This window comes from Perca flavescens, chromosome 24 (genome assembly GCF_004354835.1).
Source record: "Perca flavescens isolate YP-PL-M2 chromosome 24, PFLA_1.0, whole genome shotgun sequence".
In the NCBI taxonomy this organism is placed as follows: domain Eukaryota; kingdom Metazoa; phylum Chordata; class Actinopteri; order Perciformes; family Percidae; genus Perca; species Perca flavescens.
In genome coordinates, this window is record NC_041354.1 from 13426033 (window position 1) to 13453912 (window position 27880).

The 27880-nt window shown below is 40.3% G+C and overlaps 1 protein-coding gene across 3 annotated transcripts in view; it reads left to right on the top strand.

Annotated features, from left to right (window-relative positions):
• The window catches only part of dmd (dystrophin), a 416019-nt gene that overhangs the window by 246509 nt on the left and 141630 nt on the right, over positions 1–27880 (top strand). For all 3 annotated transcript variants that reach the window (XM_028571814.1, XM_028571815.1, XM_028571816.1), the window contains 16 exons: positions 2429–2590; positions 4094–4204; positions 6113–6286; positions 6368–6523; positions 6614–6784; positions 8282–8461; positions 8664–8777; positions 9575–9745; positions 10107–10229; positions 10337–10471; positions 11717–11869; positions 13417–13587; positions 20526–20648; positions 21019–21191; positions 21300–21435; positions 26768–26943. In XM_028571814.1, coding sequence (XP_028427615.1) covers positions 2429–2590; positions 4094–4204; positions 6113–6286; positions 6368–6523; positions 6614–6784; positions 8282–8461; positions 8664–8777; positions 9575–9745; positions 10107–10229; positions 10337–10471; positions 11717–11869; positions 13417–13587; positions 20526–20648; positions 21019–21191; positions 21300–21435; positions 26768–26943 — 2429 coding nt within the window. The remainder of the gene's footprint in view (positions 1–2428; positions 2591–4093; positions 4205–6112; positions 6287–6367; positions 6524–6613; positions 6785–8281; positions 8462–8663; positions 8778–9574; positions 9746–10106; positions 10230–10336; positions 10472–11716; positions 11870–13416; positions 13588–20525; positions 20649–21018; positions 21192–21299; positions 21436–26767; positions 26944–27880) is intronic.

Sequence of the window (27880 nt, forward strand, 5' to 3'; positions counted from 1 at the left end):
GAATATGTATTCATGAGCCGACAATTGCCAGGGAAATGGAGTACATCGCCACAGGGAAGGTTGTTATCAATGTTTGTCTAAATATTTAATCTCACTCAACTTCTCATGTTATACATTATCAACTAAGACACATCCACTGGTAACATTAGAAGCTGTGTGTGTGTGTGTGTGTGTGTGTGTGTGTGTGTGTGTGTGTGTGTGTGTGTGTGTGTGTGTGTGTGTGTGTGTGTGTGTGTGTTTGCGCGCGCCTGCCTGCCTGTATGTTAGTGTGAAAGACGCACAAGGGTTAGGCAGGCCAGGGCTATTTTTAGAGTCATTATCCTTCTGCAAGAGCTTAGCATGCTCACCTGATACCACATACACCATACACACTCTCTGTCTCCCTCTCACATGAGCTCATACAAGCCTGTGATGTAATAGGCCCGTTTACTAGTTAATCTCGTAGGCAGTCACTAGAAGGAAAGGCAAAAAGGAAACACTAATTGCCAGGCATCAGAAGATCATTGGTCATTTGTGTTGTTAGTGACGACGGTGGCGTTGATGTGGTCGATCACACAGAGGCAACATGAGAGAGAAACCCCGGATTCCGTCCTTCAAGAGGGTACATGCAGGGGAAGTGTGTGTGTGTGTGTGTGTGTGTGTGTGTGTGTGTGTGTGTGTGTGTGTGTGTATACAGTATGTGCTCGTTTGTAGGTAGTGTGGTTGTGTGTGTATGTGTTTGTGCATTAAAGTTGTTGTGACCTACACATGCTAGAAACTATACTGTACCTAGATACCACATCCGGCTTGTTCCGCTGCCATCTACCAAATTCCAAAAGTAAGCAACAAGGAATAATATTTAAAAAAAGGTGTTTTGAAATATCATACTTTTAAGAACATGTTGAATTTAATACAACAATTAAGACATGACTGTCCTGATACAAAATTAAGCTAAAGCTAGCTTATGTCAGGTAAAGTATTTTTTATTTAAGTAAGTAGTAATATATCTGTAAAATGCTGAAATTTTGTTTTTCATGCGGCATCTCCGGGGCTGAACTGCAGTTCCTCGAGTGGCCACTTGAGACGAGTCAATCCCCATAGATGTTTAGAGAAACGCAACTTTACAGCAGAAATGAACATGTTTACAGCCTGGTAAACTAATTACCAGTGTAGTTATTTCAATGGAATCCCCGCAATTAGTGGACTCACTTGCAGAGGCGAAGAAAATTTTGAAAACTTTGAAACTTAATCTTTGGAGAAATAAGACCCACAAATTTTCCCCTTTGACCAGTAGCAAGCCAGCTTGACAGTGCTGATGGAGGGCCAGAGAGTCTACTAGAAGGAAGCTATCATAGCCTATAAGTCAATCGTACAAATGCGTCCTTATAGGTAGTGTGAGCATATTGCCTTGTTAGCAACCAGGCTGACAAACTTGCAACAGGGACAGTTAGCAAGCAGTTAACGAGCTTGCTTATTCCCTGTTCAATAATACTCTTTATTGAAGTAAATTTAAATAATCCTGTGGACAAAACGCAAGTGATGGAATAAACAACATAGTCCAGAGAAAATAGAGCTATTTTAACTGATTAGCGCTAGCATGTCCCATGGCTAGATTGTTAGTTAACCAGTAGTTTACCAACTAGCCCTGTGAGTAGTGACTAGGTAACCCAGCTTCCAGAACAACATATTTCACAAAGACATGGATTAATTAAAGCCAGCGATATTCTGCATTTTTATTACTGTCAAAAATCCTATGAAAACACCAAAACCAGCAGTCTGTTAGTCTCTTAGATACTTTGACTTCTCTACCCTGTCTGCGGCTTTCTGTCCCAAAGCCCATTGGTGTCTACCGAATATAAAAATCTTAAGAAAGTGCTCAAAGGGGTGTCTGTGTAGCTCACCTGGTTGAGCATGCACCGCATGTTCAGAGGCTCAGTCCCTGACGCAGCAGCCGAGGGTTGGATTCCAACCTGCGGCCATTTGCTGCATGTCATTCCCCCTCTCTCTCCCCTTTCAAGACTTCAGCTATCATATCAAATAAAGGCCTTAAATGCCCTAAAAATAATCACAAAAGTTTTTTTTTTTTTTTCCAAGTCCGTTCTAGGCACCTAACCTTTACCGGTCTCTTTTTTAATTAATCTATTGGCCTTATTTCAGATTTCACATTTTGAAATGTAGTAGGCTTTGTCTGTGTTCACAATTGTAGAGGTTTTGATGTTATTCAGAATACACTTCTAATATACTGTAGTACACTAACTGCAAAAACAAACCATAAACAAGACAGGTTATATGTGAATGAAATATACCATGCTCCCCCAGATGATTTTCTAAGAGATTATGAATGTATAAATTCATGGAAAAATTAACTGATGTGTTTTCCGTTTTCTGTATTTATCGTCTGTTTTTCTATATTTTTTGTCAAGGCGTGATGTGTTTCCTGTTTCCCCAGGCAGCGCTTAGGCAGAAGGAACTGGAGAAGAGTGTCAAGTGGGCCCAGGAGAATGACAAGACGCTGAGAGAGATCCAGGATTCTCTGGCCAACACCGACCGCCACCTCACTGCGTACCTGGCTGACCTTATAGACGCCCAGCAGATACCACAGGAGGCTCAGGTAGCCAAACACGTCCTCATACCTAAACAACAGAATAGCTTTTTGCCAATTGTTCCCCAAAACTAAATATATGACCGTTGGAGACTACCAGCAACAGACACATTTTTTTAAACCAGTAGCAGTTTTAAACACGTGCTACTACTTGGTTAGATTTACATATGTGACGTAAGTATGTTGCATAAGTTAACTTACTGTACGTACGTATACTAAAATAAGTCAATGTTGCCTTTTTTCCTAGGTCAAAATCCTTTGTTTGTTTGACCCATCCATCCACCCTGACCTCCTACCAATGTGGACTTTGTCGCTCTTTATACTGCGTCACCTGACTTCCTACCTTTGCTCCTGTCATAATGACTATGCCCGCTAGAGGTCACTGCCTTACCATAAACGTAAATATGTGATATACAACTTATACCGCTGTTTTGGGGGTAGGGCGGTCTGGGTAGCCATCAGCGTGTATCTGTTTGTGTTTAATCATTTACAAGAATTAAAGCTGGGCCAGTATACCTAGACTATTTCCATCTTTGGGGGTTTACATCATTCGGTTCAGAAATCCAGACTTTGCTGGACCCAACCAGTGGGACCAACCAGACCCGACTAGATGCAAACAGAACTGATGAGACTTAACCAAACCAAACTTCACCTGACTGATTCTGACTGAGAAACCATCATTCACTAGATTGGCTAGAGATGCCTTGATGTAACCAGACCCAAAAAGACCAATCTGGACCTGCCGTTATTAGACAGTAAATCAGACAATAGATTGTGAAATAATTGCCTGAAATGAAAATGTGTGAGAGAGAGAGAGAGTGTGTGTGTGTGTGTGTGTGTGTGTGTGTGTGTGTGTGTGTGTGTGTGTGTGTGTGTGTGGGGGAAGGGATGGAGAGATTACCTCTATGTGCATTTTAGACCACAAGTGCATATAATGACTCTCTCTCTCTCTCCCTCATATACACGCACACGCATACACACACACACACACACACACACACACACACACACACACACACACACACACACACACACACACACACATACATACATACATGGGAAGATGAGAGAATGATTGGATTAGAGTTAAGTGGATGAGCATATGTGATTACAGGGCACTTGGTATTTAAAAAGAAATAGGCGTTATGGAAACCAAGAGTGTGTGTGTGTGTGTGTGTGTGTGTGTGTGTGTGTGTGCGTGTGTGCATGCGTGGAGAGAGGGTAACAGGTTATTAAATCTCCTATCACCTTGTTGCCTCCTGCCCCCTTGTGATCAGCAGAGAGAGCTACACTATCAATCCATTTAACATGTATTGACTTGTTTTTCACTTTTCAATTCAATTTACTAAATTGATATACTTCATAACTATAATGTAAAAAAAAAAAATGTTTATTCATTTTAGTTTAAAAAAGATTTTGGCTGGTCTGTCAATAATTAAGTTAATTTGTGGAATCCTTTTTATTTATAATTTGGCATTAAAAGATGTGTGTTTGTATGTGTTTGTTTAATAGAAAATCCAGTCGGAGCTGAGTGGCCATGATGCGACCCTGGAGGACATGAGGAAGAAGAACCAGGACAAAGAGACGTCCCAGAGGGTCATGGGACAGATAGACCTTACCCAGGTACACACTCACACCTGCACATGTTTTTTGGGGGGGTCTCAAAAGATAAAGTGAACTCCTCTGATTTTCCGCATCAAAGTGTGTTTCCAGGTGTTTTGGTGAGTATTACTACATTTGTGAAAAAGTTATATAAAGCCCTTTGCGTCTCCAGAGGGAGCTGTGTGATAAATGTCCTTAAGTGATGTCAGTGTCGGTTGGAGCTGAAGACCTCTGTAGCTCCTCATGTCTGCTGCAGGCTAGAGGCTCCAGGCTATATTAGCCACTGCTAGCGCAACACACCCCAATCTCTGACCAAACGGTTGGCAGGGCCGGTGGCAGCAATGGGCACCAAACGTGCGTCTTGCCCACCCAATCAAAAGTTAAGAAAATGTATTCAGCCACTGGAACAAATTGCACAGAATATACCAGTACCATTTCTAACTTCTGATTAGGTGGGCAGCCTAAAGCCCACTGCCCCGTCTTCTCATTGTTTTAGTGCTCTGAAGCTGTCCGTCGCTTTGTGTCCACTCTCTCTGTAAAAAAAGAGATCCGCAGTCAGTGTAGCAGCTCCAGCTGATTTTAATGGACGCGCTTCTGTGTGTGTGTCTGCTGCAAACATGTGGCACTGTGTCTGAGCTTCTGCCGTAGTTTCTGTTTTCCACCTCTGATGTAGAGCGGCGTTCAGCTGTTTCCCTAAACTTGGATCTCTGCATCCGTCAGACGGTGTAGATGAGATACTGCCATATCAGCAGAGCAATAACGTAATGCACAGTAGACTACAGGACAGGTGTTTTTTCTTGAAATATGGTGACTTTATTCTCGTAATATTATGACTTTTATCTCAAACTAAGATGGGATGAGTTACAATTTGAATGTGCACTCAAGTTTAGAACATGAGCAGAAATCTTGCTAAAAGACATATGAGCGATTACTCTAGGGGTTTATTAAATAAAATGAATTAATGTAGCCTATCATTCACATGAATAAGTGCCACAAAAACATTTAAAGGTTAAAGGTTAGTTCCCCAAACAAAAGACGCAAAAGAGGAGGGAGGAGTAAATCATGCCTAGGCCTACATGTGTGTTGACTCAGCAGAGATAACATTAAATGAGAAAAGTTGATCCACAGGAGAATCAATATTTGAAAAATACAGAATGCCTGAGAGCCTTACTTCATTATATTCCATTATGTTTTATATTTTCAATTATTTTCCTTTACATAAATAAAGACATTTTCAGCATCAATTGAAATAGGTGCATGAAAATTCACCAGAATGCAGGAAATTAAGTGTTTAATACTAAAATTTTTCAGGGGGAGGACCGCCAGACCCCCCGACATTATATGCCTCCCCAAATATATTCAAATATATTCTATGCCTTTGGCTTGCCAGGCCAGCTGGTATTAGGTCAAATGTTTGTGCCATGTCACCAAGTTGCACACTTATTTTTTCTACCAGCCCACCCTGATATAGCAGGCTAGAACCAGCCCTGCGGTCTTAGTTGCATTGTGGGTAATGCACGTGCCTTTTGACAAGGAAGTAGAATGTGGGGAATAAAAAAGGCAATATCTCTGGTTGTGCTGCATTGAATTTTTGTCAGCATGTAGAAAAGGGCACAACATCAGGTGAACCATTAGCAACAAATCCTGGTGTCTTGTCAGGCGATTGAAATGATTAATGAAGGTTTCCCAGTTGTGCCAGCTGTGCATATCGTAAGGAGGAGAGGTGCAGCCGGATACCCAATCCATTGAAAACATGGATGCTTCTGCCTCTGCAATCTGCACTTGTCTTATTTCTTTCTATAATTTACTTCATTTCCCAGCTGCCCCTCTGCATTACCACAGCACCCAAGCCTATAGCTACTGCCCAGCAGCAGCACTGAGCCTGTATTTGATTGCAGGTCAGTATGCGTCTCTCTTTCCTTTTCACAGAAAATGCTGACAGATGTGTGGACAAAGTTCCGCCTCTTTCAGAAACCGGCAAACTTTGACAGTCGACTGGCTGAGTGTGAGCGCATGCTGGCTGGGGTCAAAAGCCAGGTGGGGGTGCTGGACATCCGCAGTGTGGAGCAGGACGTGGTACAGTCACAGCTGGATCAGTGCATGGTGGGTCATTATGGCAGATAGATGGATACATTTATGGTTTGATCCTATGTTAAGCCTCTGCTGTCTGTTTGTGTCTAACAGAAGTTATACAAGGTGCTGAGTGAAGTGAAAGGGGAGGTGGAAACGGTGATAAAAACAGGCAGACAGATCGTCCAGAGGCAGCAGACAGAGCAGCCCAAAGAGCTGGACGACAGGGTGACCGCCCTCAAACTGCTCTACAACCAGCTGGGCTCACAGGTTAGAACACACACACACACACAGACAAACACACACATGATCATACAAGTCAGATTTAGACATGGATGTATCCTTTTTATGTGTGTGTAGGTAACTGAGAGTAAACTGGAGCTGGAGAAAAGTCTGAAGTTGTCCAGGAAGCTGCGTAAGGAGCTGAACGGGCTGACTGAGTGGCTCGCCGCAACCGACGCTGAACTGACCAGGCGCTCTGCTGTGGACGGTATGCCCAGTGACCTGGAGGCTGAGGTGGCATGGGCACAGGTATGATACACACATACAGTATATAGACACAAAACATAAAGTCAGCAGTGTGTTGTGTGTTGTGACCTTGTTGCATATTGTTATGAGTTGAGACAAAAGGTTGTAACATGGAGAAGGGTAAGGAGAACAAAACACAACACTGGCATCAAGGCTTGCGAAAAACAGGTAGCCATTTATTTGCAATATCCAAAAATAATGGGTTAAAGAACAGTGTTGGGGAAGTTACTTTTAAAAAGTAGTGTTTGCTTGTTACTCGTAAAAAAGTAATCCATTACTTTACTTAGTATGTTACCTTCTATGGAAGGTAACTTTTTACGCTACTCGTTACTATTACGTTACTTTTACGTTACTTTTAAAAGCAGGCATCTCTTCTTGCTTGCCATGATTGCTCTGCTACCAGCCTCGGTCACATAGCCTACCGTGTGGAGCTTGTGAGCGTGCAGCTGAGAAGGCAGTGTCGCTGTCAAATCTGTCCCTGGGAAAAGTAACGTTGCGCCGAATTGAAAAAGAACCTACGTTTTGTTACCAAGTTTTCAGTAGTAGCGCGTTACACTACTTTTTACCTGAAAAAGTACAAAACTGGGAAAGAAGGACACTGTAGGCACGATTCAACTGATACATTTTCAACAAAAGAGAAACAACTCAACATGGACTTCGCCCCACTACATTGTACTCACATATTAATGGTGCGTTCTTTTTGTCTTGTAATCGCGACTAGTAGCTCGAGTGTGACGTCACATCCGTGTCGAAAAACGAATAACCGCGCGTCGTTGCGTTCTTTTTGTCAAACAATACTACGAGTCGGAGAAAAGATGGATTTTTGTAACATTTTTAGTAACATTTAGGATTCTATTCACCCAGTTCTTGACATTTTACACAAATATATTTCACAGTTTGATACATGAAAATTACGTTTTGATTAACGTTAACGTTCGGCTACTGCTCTGCTTTCTGCTCAAGACTCGGCTTAAAGCCATTGTTGTCATATAGCAACCGAGTGTCTCTAGCCAATTTCAGCTGCACAAGCTACAAAATAACTAATTAGGCGGTATTTAACTCCTAATAAGACTGTAGCGACATGCCTATAGGTAGTAGTATACAGTGCTATGTGCACCACTTCTTCATTTGGTTACAACAACGACAAAAGTGCTTAAAATTGTAGAAAACCACAATGTTTACTACGTGTGATGCACGACGTAGCCATCTTTGAAAGTGAACTCGGGGTCCTCTGAGTTCAGACGACTTGACGAGTCGTATATACGACCTCGGTGGCGTTCTTTTTGCAACTTCCGGTTCGTAACTCTGGAAAACGACTCGTAGATCGACTTCGGTGGACAAAAAGAACGCACCAAAAGTATGAGAACCCACCGTCTCAGTTTAAACTGACCTATCAGGTCGTATAGAGACATAGTCTATGCTAAAAATAGACATGATTGACCTTTAACCTGTTAGGTTGAGTCTGCTATAACTCCCCTCTTGTGCCCTTTTCTTCATTAGTCCATCCATGGGGAGACAGAGAGGCGTCAGCCACAGCTACAGGCCGTGGTGGACCTTGCAGAGGCCCTCAAAGCGGTGCTCCGGGGTCATGGGGGCCTGGTGGACGACAAAGTCAGCCTGCTGCGCTGCAACTGGATCGCGGTCACATCAAGAGCAGAAGAATGGCTCAACCTGCTGCTGGTCAGAAAAAGAAAAAAGAAAAGCATTTAAAAAACTATCATAACTTATCATGCCCATTTTTCTGTCTAATCAGTGCTATAATTATTCCAAACTCTCTAAAAATAACCCATTAGATGTGTCACTGTTTGCAGCCTCAAGAAACAAATACTTTCTCTCTCTCTCTCTCTCTCTCTCTCTCTCTCTCTCTCTCTCTCTCTCATAGGACTACCAACAACAGATGCAGAAGTTGGATGGAGAGATAAAGGAAGTGAACGAATGGATCGACGGAGCAGAGAAAAAGATGGACAGCCAGGGGCCCAACGACGCCGTGCTGAAGGTTGTAATTTCTATCTTTGTGTGTGTTGTGTTTTATCTAGTCCATATCTTTTATGTTTCTCGGTGTTGTTCTCCACTAATTCTCTGAGTCTGTCTGTAGATTAAATTTGAAGGAGGTGGATTTTGAGAAGAAATGCAGTTTTACTTGATAACACAGATAATTATCCTGTTATTATTAGCTGTGAGAGAGAGTCATAAACCATTAACTCACACTCATCTTTCGTTAATGCCCTATGAGAGGCAGCAAGTGTTCACTCCACAGTATTGTTAAATAATGGATTGATACCATTTTAATTCAGTGGAACGGTCTAAACAAATACTTTAAAATTGCCCAAAAAAGAAAGGGAAAGGGAAGTTTGGGGTCCCCTGCTGGAGCTGCTCCCCCCGCGACCCGATACCGGATAAGCTGGCGAAGATGGATGGATGGATGGATGCCCAAAAAAGATTATAAATTGAGGAAGAGGTTTTTAAAGTAAAATATTTTAATGGTATTTAGAATTTAACATTAAGTATTCAATAATGGTTACATTTCACAATTAGGTGTTTGATGTGAAGCTATTCAAAAAGTCTGTTTTGGAATTTTATATTTTCTCTGTTGATCTTTAAATGTGTACACTAATTCTCTTTATTGTCACAAAATATAGAGATTTTTTAAAGCCCAGAATTTAATCACTGGCACCAAGGATGACATTTCTGTTATCCCAAAAAGGGGGGTGAAACAAGGCATACATTGAACTTTAAATCATGCAGCTCTAATTTTGTGCCTTTGTGTGTTTTGTTTCACTTTATGTCTTGCAGGTGTTGCGTGCAGAGCTGGAGCTGACGAGGGGTAAGATGGAGGAGGTGAGAGCTCTGGCCCAGGAGCTCATGTGCACCAGGGGGGAGAACTGCCAGGCCCAGGTGGGACCCAAAGTGGAGCAGCTCAACCAGAGATTTGACACCATCGCAGAACACATCGCCTCCAGGCTGGTAGGAAAGAATTCTACCCTCTGAATTGTACTATTTTAATATTCTAACAGCAATACAACACCCAGTCTAATGAAATGTTATTAATATGTCAGTTTTGTCATTTTAAATTTCTTGTTAAATACTTCAAACACTCTCTAAATGTACTTAATTTACTTTAAACTCTACCTAAAATGACTTTCAAGTCTCACTTAATAGACTTAGTCTGCTCCAACCTCTGTACTTTCTCTTGGCCACTAATGATCTCTTCTTCTTCTTATTGTCTTCTTTTCTCTATGTGTCTGGTCACCTGTGTGTGTGTGTGTGTGTGTGTGTGTGTGTGTGTGTGTGTGTGTGTGTGGGTCTGTTGGTGTGTGTGTGACAGAACGCAGCGTCAGCCAAGGAGCTGGAGCAGTACCACAGTGAAGCACAGATCTGGCTGGACCTCCTGGAGGAGGAAGTCAAACAGGGGGAAAACCTCAAGGAGGAGGACTTCCAGGAGGACAAGGTCTCTCTCTCACACACACACACACACACACACACACACACACACACACACACACAGGGGTTATATTATGTGTGCATCTTTAAGAATGTGTTGTGTGTGTTGTGTAGGACTGTGAGGAAAGTGCAGTGAAGGAGTTACTGTTGAAAGGCGAGAATCTACAGAAGAGAGTCCCGGATCAGGACAAGAGAGAGCAAATCAGGCTGAAGCACAACCAGCTCAACAGCAAGTACAACACTGTCAAGGTAACACACACACACACACACACACACACATTATCAGAATGAAACACACGAGTTAAGCAAGAAAGTCTTTTCTAAAAACTCTGAAAAGTGATTGGAAGAAAATGTACTCTTTCTCCTAGGTTGAGACTTGTTTGGCGACTACAGTCTAGCATCTACTTTAGGTTGACCGGTAAAAGAGCACCGCGTATCGGAGTAACTGGAGAAATTCAGCCATAGGGCTACATGTTTAAGCCTCACACTGGGTTCAGACAGGAGGCTGGGAAGGAGCCCTGTGGGCTGACGGGAGCGACCGGGCAGAGCTCCACAAGCTCGCGATCTGCAACTAAAGTTGCTGCTTCCCGTCTGAACCCAGTGTCGGTCACTAAAATCGGTGACTTATCAGAATGGTAAGTGTAGTTATTAGGGGTGGGGCAAAAAATCGATACAGCATAGTATCGCAATATTTTTCATGGCAATACTGTATCGATACACAGACGCCAAGTATTGAGCTTTTATGACATATGTGTTGGTCAGTCTGTCTGCTTGACAATACCATTTTGCAGCAATAAAATTGAAGTGAGATGAACAAACTCAATATTTGTTCATCTCTGCGAAATATTCTGCAATTTATAACAGAATATTGCAATATGTTTAAAATCGCAATAATATCGTTTCATGACAGAAGTTTCGGGATGATATCGTATTGTGAGTCCTCCGGTGATTCCTACCCCTAGTAGTTATCATCTTTCTTTTTTTTTTATGTTGTTTGTTAGCTTGTTAGCTTGTAACTGGCATTGGTTGACACAGCTATATAGAGAGTCTTTGCGTGTTAGACACGCTATTGGTTTACGGATTAGTGACGTACCAAATCCAGCTTGCCCGGGATATGTTTGAATCTCAGATTTCAGGGACTGCACAGACACCTTCCCCTTTAGGAAAGCTATCTGAAAACTCTAGTGAAAATGTTTGTACAGATATAAGTCAGTATTGTCAAGGTCAGAAATATATTGGACATAAACATGAGAGAAACACTTTTTTGAGTGGAGGGGGACTTTTAAGGAGTAGTTCTGCATTGTGGAAAGTACGCTTAATCACTGTCTTGCCAAGAATTGGATAAGTAGATCAATACCATGTTAATGTGTTTGCATTAAGCTAGAGCCAGGAGATGGTTGGCTAAGCATAAAGACTAGAAACTGGAAAAACATTCTCCTACCAGCACCTCTCCTCAGATGTTGTATGTCCTGTATCTCTTGTGTGTGTGTGTAGGACCTGCGTGTACTAAGGAACAGGAAGGCGTTGGCCATCGCTCCCCAGTGGTACCAGTACAGGAGGAAGTCACATGACCTCCTAGCCTGGCTGGACGACATCCAACGCAGCGTGGACCAACTCCCTGACCCCCCCGAAGGAGAGAGGGTCAAGGTAATAACTCATGTTCACACACATACATAACTAAACACACTTAGGCATATATACATGTACACATTGACAATAATATCTTTTGTCTTTCTGTCATGTTAAGAAATCACCAAGAAGCTTGATATTCAACCTACTGTATATCAATCAATCAATTCATTCAATCAATTTATTTGTCACGTAAAACCATATAAAATACAATTTCAGTGAAATGTAATTCTTTCTACATAATATATGTCTTCCTCACCATCCAGCTCTTCATCTCACCACCGTCTCAAATTTTCTGTGTCTTTAATCTATTCTCATTCTACATTTTCCTGGTCCATGGAAACCTCCTTCTTTTCTTTGTTTCTTATCCCCCTCTTCCCCTGCTTTTGGACAAAGGGTTGGTGTCCCGACGTTTGCAATTATTCACTTGGGAAGAGAACTTTTTGAATAATTGTTCAAGGACATCTTCCTCTTATCTATTTGAAAAAAATTAAAAAATTGCAGATCAATATTGTCCCCAGAAGAAGACTGCAGCTTTTCATCTGGGATTTGTTTGTGGTGGACCCAGAGTTGGAAAGAGGCTCAGGATATCATTACCAAATTATGTGTCAAACAGTAGTATAATAATTATTTATTATAGCTTAAAATAGCTGAAGCCTAATTATTTACACCAGTTACAGATGCTTCATATGATGTTTTATATACTACTTTAAAGTGTATTATAAACTTATAAACAATTTTAAGAGACACTACCAGCCTTTTTTAGTATACAGTGATTTCATCAAGATATCCACATTACTTATACATTGATGATAATGCTACATACTGGTGCAGCACGTTTGAGGTCCATTTTGATACCCTGGACTCACCTGTTTTTCGTCCCCCACCCTGACTCTGTGTGTGTCTTTCACTTTCAGATGATCACTATGACATTTCGCTAAGCGGACGTCTGATTTGCTCTTCTCAGACTCACCTGTTATTGCCGCAGCTGAGATTCCTCACTGTCCGTCTGTCTGTCTTTCTCTCTGTCTACTCATCTCTCTGTCTTTCTGTGTCTCCATGCATATTTTCACCCTCACCCACTTCCCACACTGCACTTACTCCTCTGTACTTATTTAAAAGGCCAGTGATTGTATTCCAATGTAAATAAAGTGTTAAGGCATTGTGTGCCTCCTAATTATAGCACCACTTTATTACTTTTTTCTGGATTGTTGAAACGGAGAAACATGTTGAAACGGAGATTCATACAGTATTATATAAACATATAATATGAAATCTTTGTGTATGTTTGACACTTACAAACATGATATCTTCCCCCTTTAATTAATGTGTTTGTTGGAGTATGTGCTACTGAGTAAATTAATGTTTTATTATTTTTATTATGTATTAATTGTCACTGTGTGTGTGCGTGTGTGTGTGTGTATGTGTGTGTGTGTGTGTGTGTGTGTGTGTGTGTGTGTGTGTGTGTGTGTGTGTGTGTGTTTTCAACATCCACATGCCTCTCTGTGCTTAACCCCCGGGCTCAGCCAATAGCAAGTGACCTCCTGGTTGATTTTGTCCAATAGGAAATTGGCTCAGAGTTCGACAAGAAGAAGGAGGAGCTTAACGAGGTGCAGGGCTTAGCCAATCAGCTCTCAGAAGCTGGAGCCGCCAATCTAGTGGAGCCCCGCCAACTCCAGCTCAACACGCGCTGGGTTGAGGTGGAGGGCAAGTTCATACCCTTCAAAAGACTATGTGTGAGTTTCAGTAAGCACGACTTCTATATATACAGTACTAATAAAAAAAAAAAACCTTAATTAATCAAACCAGTTCATAATACTAATACTACTATAAAATATTCTATCTAAACATTTAAAAGACACTGTGAGTCACAGTGAGTCTTTCTAAGTTAAGAGTTATAACAGGCATGAAGTTAGCTTGAAAAGCTTCTAATGACAGCTACCTGAAATTAACCCCTATTGAAATGTGGTATGTAAGCTGCAGTCGGCTTGACATTCCTGTTTACAATTAGTTATAGAATCTTAAATCATGTTATGCCTCACACTTTAAACAAAAAACAAATATGTTTTTATCAACCATCAAGGTGTAATGTAATTCACTGTACAATTTTCATTTCTGATATGAGTACAAGCTAATAATGATACCAATACCTGTCAACCCATTTTAGGCAAGGTTTGGCTTTCTTTCAAACAGTCAGATGAGAGGATTGATACTACTCTTACATAAGAGTGGTATAAATCTTCTCATTTAATTATTGACAAGGAAGCAAAAGCAAATTAGCGTATTTCCAAAAAAGTACGGAAATACACCAGAATCAAGAAAACTATTTCTCTATATTTATCTGTGACAATAAATGTCTAATGTATAGGTTAGTTGGTGTTATTTTATATTTTTTTTATTGTCAACAAATCCAATGAAATGACCAAAACCAACAATATGATAGTCTGTCTCTCAATACTTTCTTACTTCCATACTCCATACTGGACATCTCAGCCCTAAGCCCGTTCCTACTGACGACATAAATCTTACAAATATATAGTTATTTCCTAAGGCAGCTGGACACTGTAGTTACAGCAAAAATTACTCAAACAGAAGGAAACTGTGTATTTGTTGGGGACTACTTTCAGATGCGGATTAATCGACATTTTGTGCTCTAGTGAATATTTGGGGCACTGGGATAGTGTATGTGGGAGTCATAAATTGTGTGTTCACGGTAATGAAGGAACATGTCACCCAGTGCTACAGTGTGGTTCAATGATGTATTTTTAATAGTTTTTGAACAACAATGGAGCTCTGTGGCACAGAGAAATAAGATATACCACGCTTTAATATGCACACAGTACTTTAGTAGATACAATCATTCTTCGTTTTGGTCTTTTTATAACATTTGTTGACAACAAGAGAAAATCTCCAATATCACCAGACTTATCCTTTAAGATAATTTGAAGCTATAACCATAACCACTCATCTGAGTAACATATTTTCAGTTAGTTAAAAAAAAAAAAAAAAAAAAAAAAAAAGTATTCACTCGAAAATAAAAATGTGAGTTGCTTTTTTTGTTTTTCTTTGCTGCATTCTCATTTACATGTCTTATGTGTACATGTGAAGCACGCTCACATGTCTGAATATCATTGGTTGCTCTGTCTGGCTCTGTGTCACTGCATGCCCCTGCCAACCAATCACATTATACCCTTGCAGTTCCCTGAACTGCCAATCTCTGAAGCTGTAGTATGTATCCTGTCTACCAATCACATGAATGGACCACATACACTTACTGTACACTACATGGTCAACTTGGACAAATACACATCTAAACTGTCAGATTTCCTACTTACAGTAATGCATTTCTTCAGGCACACTGAGAGGAATCACAAGCACATTTAGTGTTATCTTTGTGTACCAAGACACACAGACTTAACACACTTACTCTCCTTAGTGATGTTGTACTTTGGTGTGGTACAGTGAGGCTTCTGAGCTGCTTCACTCGAGCTGTTTAGGCACTTTCGTGCATTACCTAAGGACTCTTAAGCAGTAATTGGTGCACTTACTTCCCACACTCTCCAAGCTGTGCTATGTAATCATAGACAGCACCAAAACCTATGTAACAAACATGCACTTCAGTTGTTATCCTGTATATTATGAAATTGTTTAATGATGAGGTTTTAGAGTTTGTATTATTAGTGACCACAAAGTGTCTTCCCAGCCAATGTGTTCTTGAGCAACTCATTTAATCCCTACCAACTCCAGGGGTTTCGTTGAAGCTGACCTCTGTTAGAGGGTCACAAACAGAGAAAACATTTCCCTACAAACTTTGATATTGCTATATTGTAACTGATTACAGCCCTCATATCAGATTGGCATCAGATCTTAAGAGAAATTTTGAAGGTGAATCCATTTGTAGATTTAATAGTAAATCTACGTCAGAGATCTCAAAGGAAGTAATAAAGAGAAACTGACTCATTATAAACCTTTCATGTGGATTGTGCAAAAGTGGAAAAACTTTATCTTTTTATGTAAAAAATATGTCCCTTGTGAATTTGGACATTTAGGGCTCTATTTTAGTTTACTGGCGACCTTTTGACCTGGGGCAGCAAAGAGTGCACATTCATTGTTGGTACCAAGATTGCATTACGCCGCTGGATCGCCAATAGTCACTTCATTACCAGACCAACTCAGACAAAGTGATGGCCTCAGTGCACGCCAGTAAAAGTCAACCCTGCAGCACTTCTTGCCACACAGTGCACACCAGCACCAAAATAGGGCCCTTACTCATTTTCATCTTTTCTCAGTGCCTGAGCAGCAGTGAATCATTATAGCATGCTAGACATGCAGCATACTATAAAGTCAGACACTGCTATGTTACTACAGATCCCTTATGATGGTTTTAATAAAGACAAATACAGTAAATATGTGTATTGAGTCCAAGTGGTCTAGAAGGAAGAGAAGCGTAGACCAGATCATAAGAGTGGGAGCTATTTTTAATTTTCTATTCTTTTCTGACTCAAACCTTTTTGGTCTGCAGTCACTGAAGACACAAATTCAAGCCTTCAATTTATAAAACAATCTTTGTTTCAGGCAATTCCAAAATATGCACGTCTGCACTGGTTTAGTTTTCCGATGCTGGAAAGGTATTTGTGTTTGCTGGCAGTCTAGACAAAAACATCTTAACAAGACCACGATAACTGCTTGGGCTGAAACTTCCATAGTGAGACACTTCTGATCCACTAACCTGGGAACTAACTCTAATATCCACACAGTAACAGGCTGTTTTATTTTTTCAGTGCCAAGTTTATTTAATTTGAGGATGCCTTTTGTTAGACAAAACACATGTTACTTTAAGCCTCTCCTTTTTATCTAGATCTGCTCTGCTCTCATGTTTCAGCATCTCGCATTGAAATCACAAACACATGCACACAATGTCAAAAAGGCTGCATGTCAAACATTATTGTGTGTATTGTGAATGTGATTTATCAAATGAGTGATAATATATGAGCCTGTCATACTGGGTTAAATCAATGAGTTCCAACATTCATCACTGTGCAACCATAATACTTGTTTTTATAAATCAATCATGGCCACAATATATCCCTAAGACCTTAACTGATACTACTCTCACACTAATATGTACATTGAAAGTATTATTGGACACTAATAATTCCTCCTGCCCATACCGGCTGTCCCTACTTTAACTTAAACGTAAGAGTTCAGGGACAAAATCCACAGTCCTAGTTTTGTGTAAACGTTCAGTAGTATAGCTAAATAAAAACAAGTGGGAATCTTACAAAGTTACAGCCTTTTTAGTACTAAATTCTGTCTTTTGCCGCTTTTCCACTGCATGGTAAGGCGCAACTTGCAAAAGTTGTGGGTAGTACCTGGTACCCTTTTTGGTGCCACCTCAGTCGAGGTTCCAAGAGAGCTGATCTAAACTAGAAGGTGGAGAGAACTGTTTCCAGCATGACACGGGACATCCTGCAGAAACCCACAAATTTTAAATAGCCAAGCTAATGTCAATAGCAACCACAATTTTTTTATTCACTTGACCCAGATTTTTTTTTTTTATGGCAGCCTGCAAAACACTACCCTTTACAAATGACGAAGAGCAGAGATTCCTCTGTTTAGTTGCTGATGAAAGGATTCAGCAAGCGTCGTCTTGAAGATGTTTTCACACGGCATTGCTATGGTGATCAGCTGTGAATCCTGCCTATACTGAGGTGCTATCAGTGGAAAAAGAAAGTACTGGTACCAAAAAAGTGAATTGAGTCGAGTCAAGCAGAACCGTACCATACAGTGGAAACAAGCATTTGTGTTTCCCCAGATGCTTCTTCTTTGCTAAGCTGAAGTGGAGGGATGGTAACAAAAAGATGGCATGTGATACTAAAAAGTCTGTAACTTTGTAAAATACTTTTCAAAGAAGAAATTTCTTCTTGCAAAAGTTGATCTCACAAGCAATAAAACATGCTCTTAGCAGTGCACTACGGGGTTATGCTGCTACAGCCTTACTTTGTAAAACAGTAGCATCTGGTGGCTAATGTTAGCTAATGTTAGAAAAGGTAAAGTATTAACAGTAAATTATTATGCAGCAGAATGACCCCTGTCAGAGTTATTATGATTATGATTATTATGATTATTATAGGTTTTTGGATCATTATTATTGCATTAACATGTAAACAACATTTTACCGTTGTACAATGAGGTGGAACAAATTACTTTGTTTAATGTTGGGTAGTAACAATGCATCATATGCATAATTTGTATGTAAAATCTTAATTAGCAAAGTAACAATTAACTAGCCATCAGATAAATGTAGTGCAGTAAAAGTATAAAGTAACAGAAAAGTAATGCGCTCAAAGTACCTTAAAATTATACTAAACGGGTGAGTCTATTACTATTATTATTATTATTATTATTATTATTATTATTATTATTATTTTTTGAGGCTTTTAAATCATTCTGAGCTTCCCAATAGTATTCCTTATGTATTCAAATCCAAACATTCACATTTTGGTTAAGCCTGACATAGGTTTCTGTATGATGACGTAGCTTTAGTACAGTACTCCTTATATACAGTCAATTGTACAGTATAGCACAGTAACTTGGATGGCGGTCGGCATGGCCCCATGTTAGGAGAAGCAGACAGGAAGCTAAGCAATGTACTGCTGTGGACGCCACGTTAGGTTGGATCTGAACGTCACACAATTACACTAACTATAAGGCAGCTTTATTTTATATAGCACATTTCAGCAACAGGGCAATTCAAAGTGCTTTACATAAAACATTATAACCATGTGGAAGCAGCAGTTTTTATCAAGGGAGTCTGGTTGCTTTGAATAAAGCAAAATGTAGGCTACTGCTGTGGACTGGGGTTCCAGCAAAACATATTTCAGCCACAAAAAATAGGACCACCTAAAAAATTAAATTCAGTTTAATATAGCATAAACATGCTATATTTAGAATATTTTCACCACTTTACCTTGCCGTCAGACAGCGCTTTCCGATGGGAAACTGAAGCCGTTTTATTGCTTTCTTCAAATCCACCAGAATCCTTTGCCCAAAACAGTAATTTTGGTGATTTCACATTGCAGAACACGAGTTGTTCACTTTTGCTGGCTACACAATTCCACAATAGTAACAATACATTGCTTAGCTTCTGTGTTGTTATGTCCAAACTTAGCACAGCTGAGCAGACTGAGCTTGTGCTAGAGTTTATATTATTCATAACCTTATTGATTAGTTTACTATGGTAACCCACGTCACTGCTTTTTGCTAAGGATACGTGGCCGTTTCCATTTGAAAAACCTGGCAGATGGACCTGGCCTTTAAGTACAGTACTTGAGTAAATATACAGCAACCAATAACTTTCACTGCACATATGCATGTGAGTGTTGTTAACAGATAGACTTGAAAAAATGTGAACCTATCCTTTAATGCACAGATATCGTAGGCATGAGTTAAAATATTGTTAGAGAATATATTGCAGGTACAATATAAAAGTTCAAAGGAATAGTTTAACATAAGAAAATGATTCACTTTTTTGCAGAGATTTGAATGCGAAGATCAATACCACTAAATATGAAGCCGCAGCCACTTAATTTAAATCTAATTTAGCATAAACACTGTAAGCAGGGCAAACAACTATCATACTGTAGCTCTGTCCACAGTTAGAAATGCACAACACAGAACCTTACATTAACATGTTTTATCTCATTTGTTTTATCCAAACAAAAACCAAAGTGTAAAAATGTCAAGTTGTGGCTAAGTTTTGGTAAGCTAAGGAAATCAGCTGCATGCTCTTCATATTTAACGCATATACATTAGTGTTAGTGGTATTGATCTTCTCATTTGGCTCTCAGCAAAATGTTCAATTCACTTCTACTTTACTTATTGTACAGAAGTTATCTCATGACACTTTAGAGATAAAGTAGGTCTAGATCACACTCTATAATTTACAGAAAACCAACAATATCCCCCAAGAGCAAGCATTTGGTGCGACAAAGTTTTGAGCCATTACTTTTATCTCTGCGCCATTACAGTACATACTTTATCCCATTGAAATCCAGTGTGACAGAGCTCTCTGCAGCAGCCACAATACTAATAGTCAGCAGTCACTCAAAACTCTGGCCTTCCATTTCACTTCATAACACATATACAGTAGTTACTTTTTGGCTTTTCTACAAAATATTAACATGGTGTTTGTCCAGGGGGTCAAATACTTGTTTTTCCTCATCAGATGGTTATCAATTTTAATAAATTCATATGATGTGATTTTCTGGAATTTTCTTTGGGATTCTGTCTTTCACTGTTAGAATGTACATATGATTAAAATTGTAGATTTTTGCATTCTTTGTAAGTGGGCAAACCTGCAAAATCAGCAAGGGGTCAAATACTTATTTCCCCCACTGTATATATATAAAAATATACTTCTTTAGATCTGATTTAAATTTTGCCATAATCTTTTTTTTTTTATTACATTAATCAATTTCAATGATATCCAATGACCTTATTTAATAAGTGAAGTCCCAGATGTTTCCCCTTAAAGATAGTTTTGATATGTTGCCTGGTTAGAGAAATGAACAAACATGACATAAAGCATTATTTTTCTTGCATTTAATTATAAGATTTTCTCTTTCTGATCTCTCTCTCTTCTTTCTGTGTTTGTAAATATTTGTTGGTCCAGGAGTACCTAACAGAGCTGCAGGCATTGCTGCGTTCAGTGTCAGAAACGGACTTCAAGCTGAACTCTCCTGAATACTGGCCTGCAGCTTATTATAACCTGCCTCAACAAGAGCATTGCCTGAAGGTCAGCACTGCTTTGGTGTTTCTGTCTGAGAGCCACAGACAATATTTCTTAGGAAATAATATTAAAAATCAAGCAGTAGGTAATAATTTAATGAAGATATATCACTGCTGATAGACAGAGGGTGGGATACAAGGCTTTGATGCTGATGAGAAAGAGGCTATGATCGTAATGTACATTTAAAGGAATAGTTCAACATTTTGGAAAATACTCTTATTTTATGTTCTGGCAGAGAATTACATAAGAACATTGACACCAATCTGTTTAATATGAAGTTACAAACCACTTAGCTTAGCTTAGCATAAAGACTAGAAGCAGGGGGAAACTGCTAGCATGGCTCTGTCCCAAGGTAACAATTTCACTTACCAAATAGGAGGTGAAAGGGAGCATCGACGAGTTGCAATGCCCAGTGGCTGGAGCAGTGGCCCGCAGAGAGGAGATGGTATCTGGAGCTCGGCTTCTGGAGGGTCAGAAGATCCAGGAGACCACCGCCCTCCTCAATACTAACTGGGACAAACTGAATAAGCTCTACCAGGACAGACTGAAGTAAGAACAGGTGGAGTGATGTACATGATTGCATATTAATACTGACTCATTTTGTGCACATATTTGAAATGTGTGTGTGTGTGTGTGTGTGTTTGTGTGTGTCTCAAGGCGTTGGCAGGATTGCAATTCAAAGTGGCAGAAGTTTGTTTCGGATCAGGAGGCGATGGAGAAGTGGCTGACTGACGCTGAGAGCCATTTGAGACTGGCTGAAAGTGAGCCAGCAGGACACAGACAGCACCTCAGGGTAACACACACACATATTTAACCAGAAACACAAGTATTTATACAAATAAAAGACAGGTTTGCACAAAATGGCTGATTGTACCCAGAAAGCTACTGAGTGTATTCCAGCTGTGGCTGTAGTCATATTTCGTCTACAGTGTCCATCATCACTGCTGTGTGATGAGGTAGCACATGACATGACCTAACAATATGTGACGTATCATGGCCTAACATGTCATGATCTGGCATACATGACATCTAAATGTATCCTCACGATTCATTTATGGTCTATTTGCTGTAAAACATCATATTATCATCTCCTGATTAAATAATTAGCAGATATACTGTATATACAATGACAATGCTCCTATTCATTATCTCTTGCTCTTGCCATTTTTTTCACAATATTTGGATCCCTGGTTTCCTTGTGTAATAATGTTTGTATAACCTCAACCCTGTTATGCACAATGAAGTTATATGCCAAATCCAGCCCCCATGAATGACTACCGCCCTGTAGACTTGACCCCCATAGCCATTAAATGCTTCGAGCGGCTTGTCATGTATCACATCAAGTCATGCCTCCCAACCAATCGGAGCCCATTGCAATTCGCCTACAGAGCAAACCGTTCTAAGGAGGATGCCATCTCCACCCTGCTTCACCTCACGCTGACTCATCTGGAAAATAAAAACACTTATGCCAGGATCCTCCTAATTGACTTCAGCTCGACTTTTAAAGGTCCCATGGCATGGAAATTTCACTTTATGAGGTTTTTTAACATTATTATGTGTTTCCCAAGCCTGCCTATGGTCCCCCAGTGGCTAGAAATGGTGATAGGTGTAAACCGAGCCCTAGGTATCCTGCTCTGCCTTTGAGAAAATGAAAGCTCAGATGGGCCGATCTGGAGTCTTCTCCTTATGAGGTCATAAGGAGCAAGATTTCCTCCCCTTTCTCTGCTTTGCCCGCCCAGAGAATTTGGCCCACCCGTGAGAGAGAGACATCATGGCTTTCAAACGAGCAAAGTGGCAGTTGGTCAAGGCCACACCCCCACCCTCCACTTTGCCCCCCCCCCTCTCTCTCCTCCTCAATAGCTACAGACACAGAAATGGCACATCCTAAGGAAAGCTCATTGTGGGACTGGCTCTAGTGGCTGTAATTCTGCACCAAGGCTGAATTTCGGGAAAGAGACTTCAGATACGGTATTAGGGGACCACTAAGGTCTATATAAAAGAGACTTCAGATACAGTATTAGGGGACCACTAAGGTCTATATAAAAGCATCCAAAGAGCACCATGTCATGGGACCTTTTACACAATAATGCCATAACAACTCATTGATAAGTTGTTGTTGCTGGGTGTGGATCCTGCAGATGGATCATGAACTTTTTGACAGAGAGCTGTCAGACAGTCAGAGTAGGTAGTGTAACATCTAAAACAACCACAGTAAGCACAGGATCACCACAAGGGAGAGTACTAAGCCCATTACTGTTTACACTGCTGACGCATGACTGTTCTGCTAGTTTCAACACCAACCATATCATAAATTTCCCTGACGACGCCACAGCTGTCGGCCTCATTACCAACAAGGATGAGTCGGCCTACAGATCAGAGGTGGAGCAGCTGATAGCCTGGTGCAGTAAAAAACAGCCTTGCCCTCAACACCAATAAGACCAAGGAGATGGTAATTGACTTAAGGAGTACTGGTCACCGGCATCATCTCCCACTGACCATCAACAGCTGTGAAGTGGAGATGGTTCACAGCACAAAGTTCCTGGGGATCCATTTGACAGATGAGCTGACCTCCAAGGACAACACCACAGCTGTCGTTAAGCAGGCCCAACAGCGCCTTCACTCTCGCCGCAGGCGGAAGAGGATCCTATCCTGGTCATGACCATGTTCTACAGAAGCACAATTGAGATCATTCTCACCTACTGCATCTCTTCCTGGTTTGGAAACAGCATGGCAGAGGAGAGACAAAAACTGAACAGGATAGTGAGAACAGGTGAAAAAATCATCGATGCGTCGCTGCCGGACATCCACACTGAATGCTTTGTGCGTAGAGCAGACAGCATCAATAAGGACACCATTATTTCATGGCATGTTTGCACTTGTGTGGTCCGGGAAAACTACAGAAAAAATACAGAAGTATCTAATTAAAGGTCTACACAACTTCTTTTCCACAGCAATCAGACTGCTTAATCAGACAATGTGAACTGCAATTAAGAGACTGTTCCTTTCAAATATTTTAAACTACTAATTTTATTTTTTCTGTCTTGCAATGATTTTTTTATTGACTTGTTGGGGATGTGTGAAACACAATTTCCTTTTTATGTGGTGCATAAAAATGACAAACGAATCTTCTTCTAAATTACTACCCACTTCATGACATAATGAAACATGACATGTCAAGGTATTGATTTGATTTGATGACATTTGTTGATTACATGAAATAATAACACCTAAAATGGCATGACATTATATGACATCATGATAACACAACATGACATTTAAATGTCTGTGTAGTCAATAACACACACACACACACACACACACACGTATACAAACAGAACACTTTCCTTTTTAAGCCTCATGTAACAATATTATGTCATCAAATTTGACATTTCAGTGTTACATCAACCCCAAAAACTGAAATTGAAGGATAATGAAAAGCAATAGAATACAAGCGTAGAACAATGGGTTTTTACATTACCATTAAGATGGATATTGTATGAGGAATTATTTTCACACAATGTATGAGGGGTTCTTTTCACAGATGTCTGGCTAAGTTTCAGTCGCTGTGGTTGAACTGATTCACTCAACCTTGCATATGAAGTATTGTTTGTGTGTGTGTGTGTGTGTGTGTGTGTGTGTGTGTGTGTGTGTGTGTGTGTGTGTGTGCGTGCGTGCGTGCGTGCGTGCGTGCGTGCGTGCGTGCGTGCGTGCGTGTGTGTGTGTTTGCATTATGCATCATCAGATATGCCCAGTCCACTTTGGGCTGCTGTGATCAGCTCTTAATGTCCACCTGCACAGCAAGGATGCAGTGTCCAAGTGCCAAACTGTGTGTGTGTGTGTGTGTGTGTGTGTGTGTGTGTGTGTGTGTGTGTGTGTGTGTGTGTGTGTGTGTGTGTGAGTGACTGAGTGAGAGAGAAAGAGTTTGTATAGAGACAGACAGAGAACCATCTGGTACATCAAATCACAAGCTGCAACCTGAACCGCACCAACTCCCATTCCCCCAGTGTACAAACACATACTCAGATATATTGAATCAATTGGTATTGATACACGTGTGGGGGGATTACACATTGCATTCACAATAACTTTGTGAAAACTTACCCCAACCTTAAATGGTTGGTTCACATCGGAAATAATATCCCAATACGTAAAGCTTTTAAGGCATAGTTTGATGTTTTGAGGCATATGCTGATTGGATTTTTTGTCTAAAAGTAGATGAGAAGATCAATTTCAATCTTATGTCCCTGCGCTAAATATAAAGCCAGGAAGCGATTAACTTAGCTTAACCACTGGCCAAGTCAACTGAGTTTAACCTTTCCGATTATGTAGGTTTTACAAAAAAGATGGAACGGGTTAATTCCTTTTTGACTTTTGGACCAAGCCAGGCTAGCTGTTTCCCCCAGTTTCCAGCCTCCTGGCTCAAGCTTCATACTTACTGTAACAGACTGATATTAGAGTGGTATCAATCTTCTACTCTAAACCCCAGCAAAAAACTCAATACATTCCGTTCAAGATAACATTAGAAAAACTCAAAACCAACATGTCTGACCAATTCCTCGGGTCCACAGAAACTAAATCCCTTAATTTTAATTAGCCTTTGCATAATGATACAATTAAAGTATTTTAAATGGGGTTTTATCCATTTATTTCTGGTTAAATTAATGAATTGTAATACGTTTCATGTATTTTTAATGGATTATCTGCATGTTTTAAAGCTATAGTGCGTAGTTTCTGCCACCCCCATGAGGAATTCTAAGTAATGACAACAAAACTGTTGGCGCGTCCACATATTACAAGCCTTCAATGACCACCCTCCCTCCACGCAGTTGCTAGTAGCCAAGGAGGACACAGAGGATTAAAAAAACATGACGGACTAATTATCTTCACTTGAGTTTCTGCGTGGGAAAGTCACTGGACGCTACAATCTTCTGAACATAGTCATACTGAGAATACAGAGAGAGTTGTGTGGAGCTGATAGTCTTAATTGGCTTTGTATCAACCCATTTGGCAATGGCTTGAATGTAACGGATGTTCATTAATATCAAAAAGTTACGCACTAAAGCTTTAAGGGCTTTTTAAAATGCAAAACAACACTTCAAATTGACCAAATAAAAAGAATGCCATACCATAAAAGAGCCTTCAGTTAATTAATTTTAATTAAGGTGAAAATTCTGAAACTCTATTTGGTGTATTTAAAGTAATTTCTACCAAACATTTAATTTAGGGAATTTTATGGGATTGTTGTTTCATAGTGTACCAAAGGCAACACAATGGTACACTACAAAACAATACATTTCAATGTAAGCTATGTTTGACTAACTATTTAAGCCCAAATTTTTGTTCAACTTAACCCATAATCCTCACCATAAATCTTTAATTTATGCCTGGTTCAGACTTCACGATATCAGCCCGATTATAGCCCAACCCGGCAGACGTAGGCCTTGTGGTCAGATCGGGAACGACAATGGGTTTCGGGCGTGATAATCAATTGTTTTTTCACTGTGTACAGTAGTGTGTCATAGTGGATGACAACCAACGCCACATCTGGCATGCCTTACGACGTCCCAACAGAAAGACTAGCATGTTTGAATTACTTTTGCCCATCACAATGTCTTCATTACGTACTTTGACCCGATGAATAGGAGCACAGAGCGCTCTTCCACAACTGTAAACATGGCCAAGCGAAAAAGGAATGATGTTGTTGGTGCTGCTAGGTGGAACTGTGAAACAGAGAAAAGGTCTTTTTTTTTAGGCTTTTCCAAACACAAGACAGCAAGTATCATACACACCGCCATTGTTTTTTGTTTGTTTGTTATGTTCCTAGAAGTCAGTTCCTAGCATGTTCCTGATGACATCCCACACATTGTGAAAGATGGCAAGCTTTGATTCGTTGGGGACCAACGTGTAGTCTGTCATGTCTCTTGGCCAAGTCATTGCAAGAATTTATGACTAATCAGTGACTATCGTAACAGAAACAAATATTGTGTAGTCGGAACACTTCTTAACCTTAAAATAAATCCCACACAGACCAAACAATAAAAAGGCTAATCTGTGTGTGTGTGTGTGTGTGTGTGTGTGTGCGTGTGTGTGTGTGTGTGTGTGTGTGTGTGTGTGTGTGCGTGCAGGACCTGACTGAGGCCGTACCTCTTCAGGAAGTGGTTTTGTGCAGAGTGAACTCTGTAGGAGAGGACATCAGCCAGTTGAGCACACCAGACGATGCATTGCGGCTCCGAACACAGCTCAAATTACTCAACACTCGCTGGGCTAACGTCTGCAAGCAGCTCAATGAGCGCAAGAGGAGGTGTGTATGTGTGTGAGTGTGTGGCTTCTGGTCTGGTCTCACTTTCAAATGTCCGTGACAGTACTTTCTTAGGGAATAATTTTCTTTTAATTTGTCTCTATAGGTCATGTAATAGGAACTTTGTCGTAAAAAACACAAGGTGCCTTGAAATCAGTGGTTCCCAAACTGGAAATTATGGGGATTTCTTTTTTTATTTTATATATATATATATTTGATTTTTTTGTGTGTAATTTTTGTATTTTTTAACCTGGACCCTATTTCCCCATGCACTGGTGTCTAAGTGACTAATGTGAACAAAAATATTTGAAATTAGATCAGCATTGAGCAAGAACGTTGTAACCGGCTGCCGCGAACCGGGCTGCAATGTATCCTATAGGGCAGTGGTTCTCAAACTGTTTGAGATCAAGGACCCCTAAACTGACAAAAACTAGACCACGGACACCCATTTGATTAGATTTTGTCCAAGGGTCCCCATCTGATAGGATTGTTGCTTTTAGATGTTTTATTACAGAAAGTCTATGAATGGGGATATGCCTGTATATGAATCTATGAAACATTGTGTTAATTATGGATGGAATTATAGTGAAAATAAGTTATTTCACTTTTTACTGGGGACCCCCTGGAACCTCCTCAAGGACCCCTGGTCCCTGGACCCCACTTTGAGAACCATTGCTATAGGGTAAATTCCCAGCATAATTTCCATTCCACTAAAAGTGCTGTTTTTGCCACTGACAGGTTCAGAATATTATTCTACTTGTCTGACAACATTATGGAAATAATTCCTACAGAGATAGACCTTTTTGTTAAAGAGTAAGATCCTTTTTGTTTAACCAAAAACAGCCCCAAAATCGCCATCGCCAGGCTCACCAGACTCCATTTAAATAAACAGTAATTTTAGCGTGAATAGAGCCAGCATATTTTCACATGAAAATGGGTG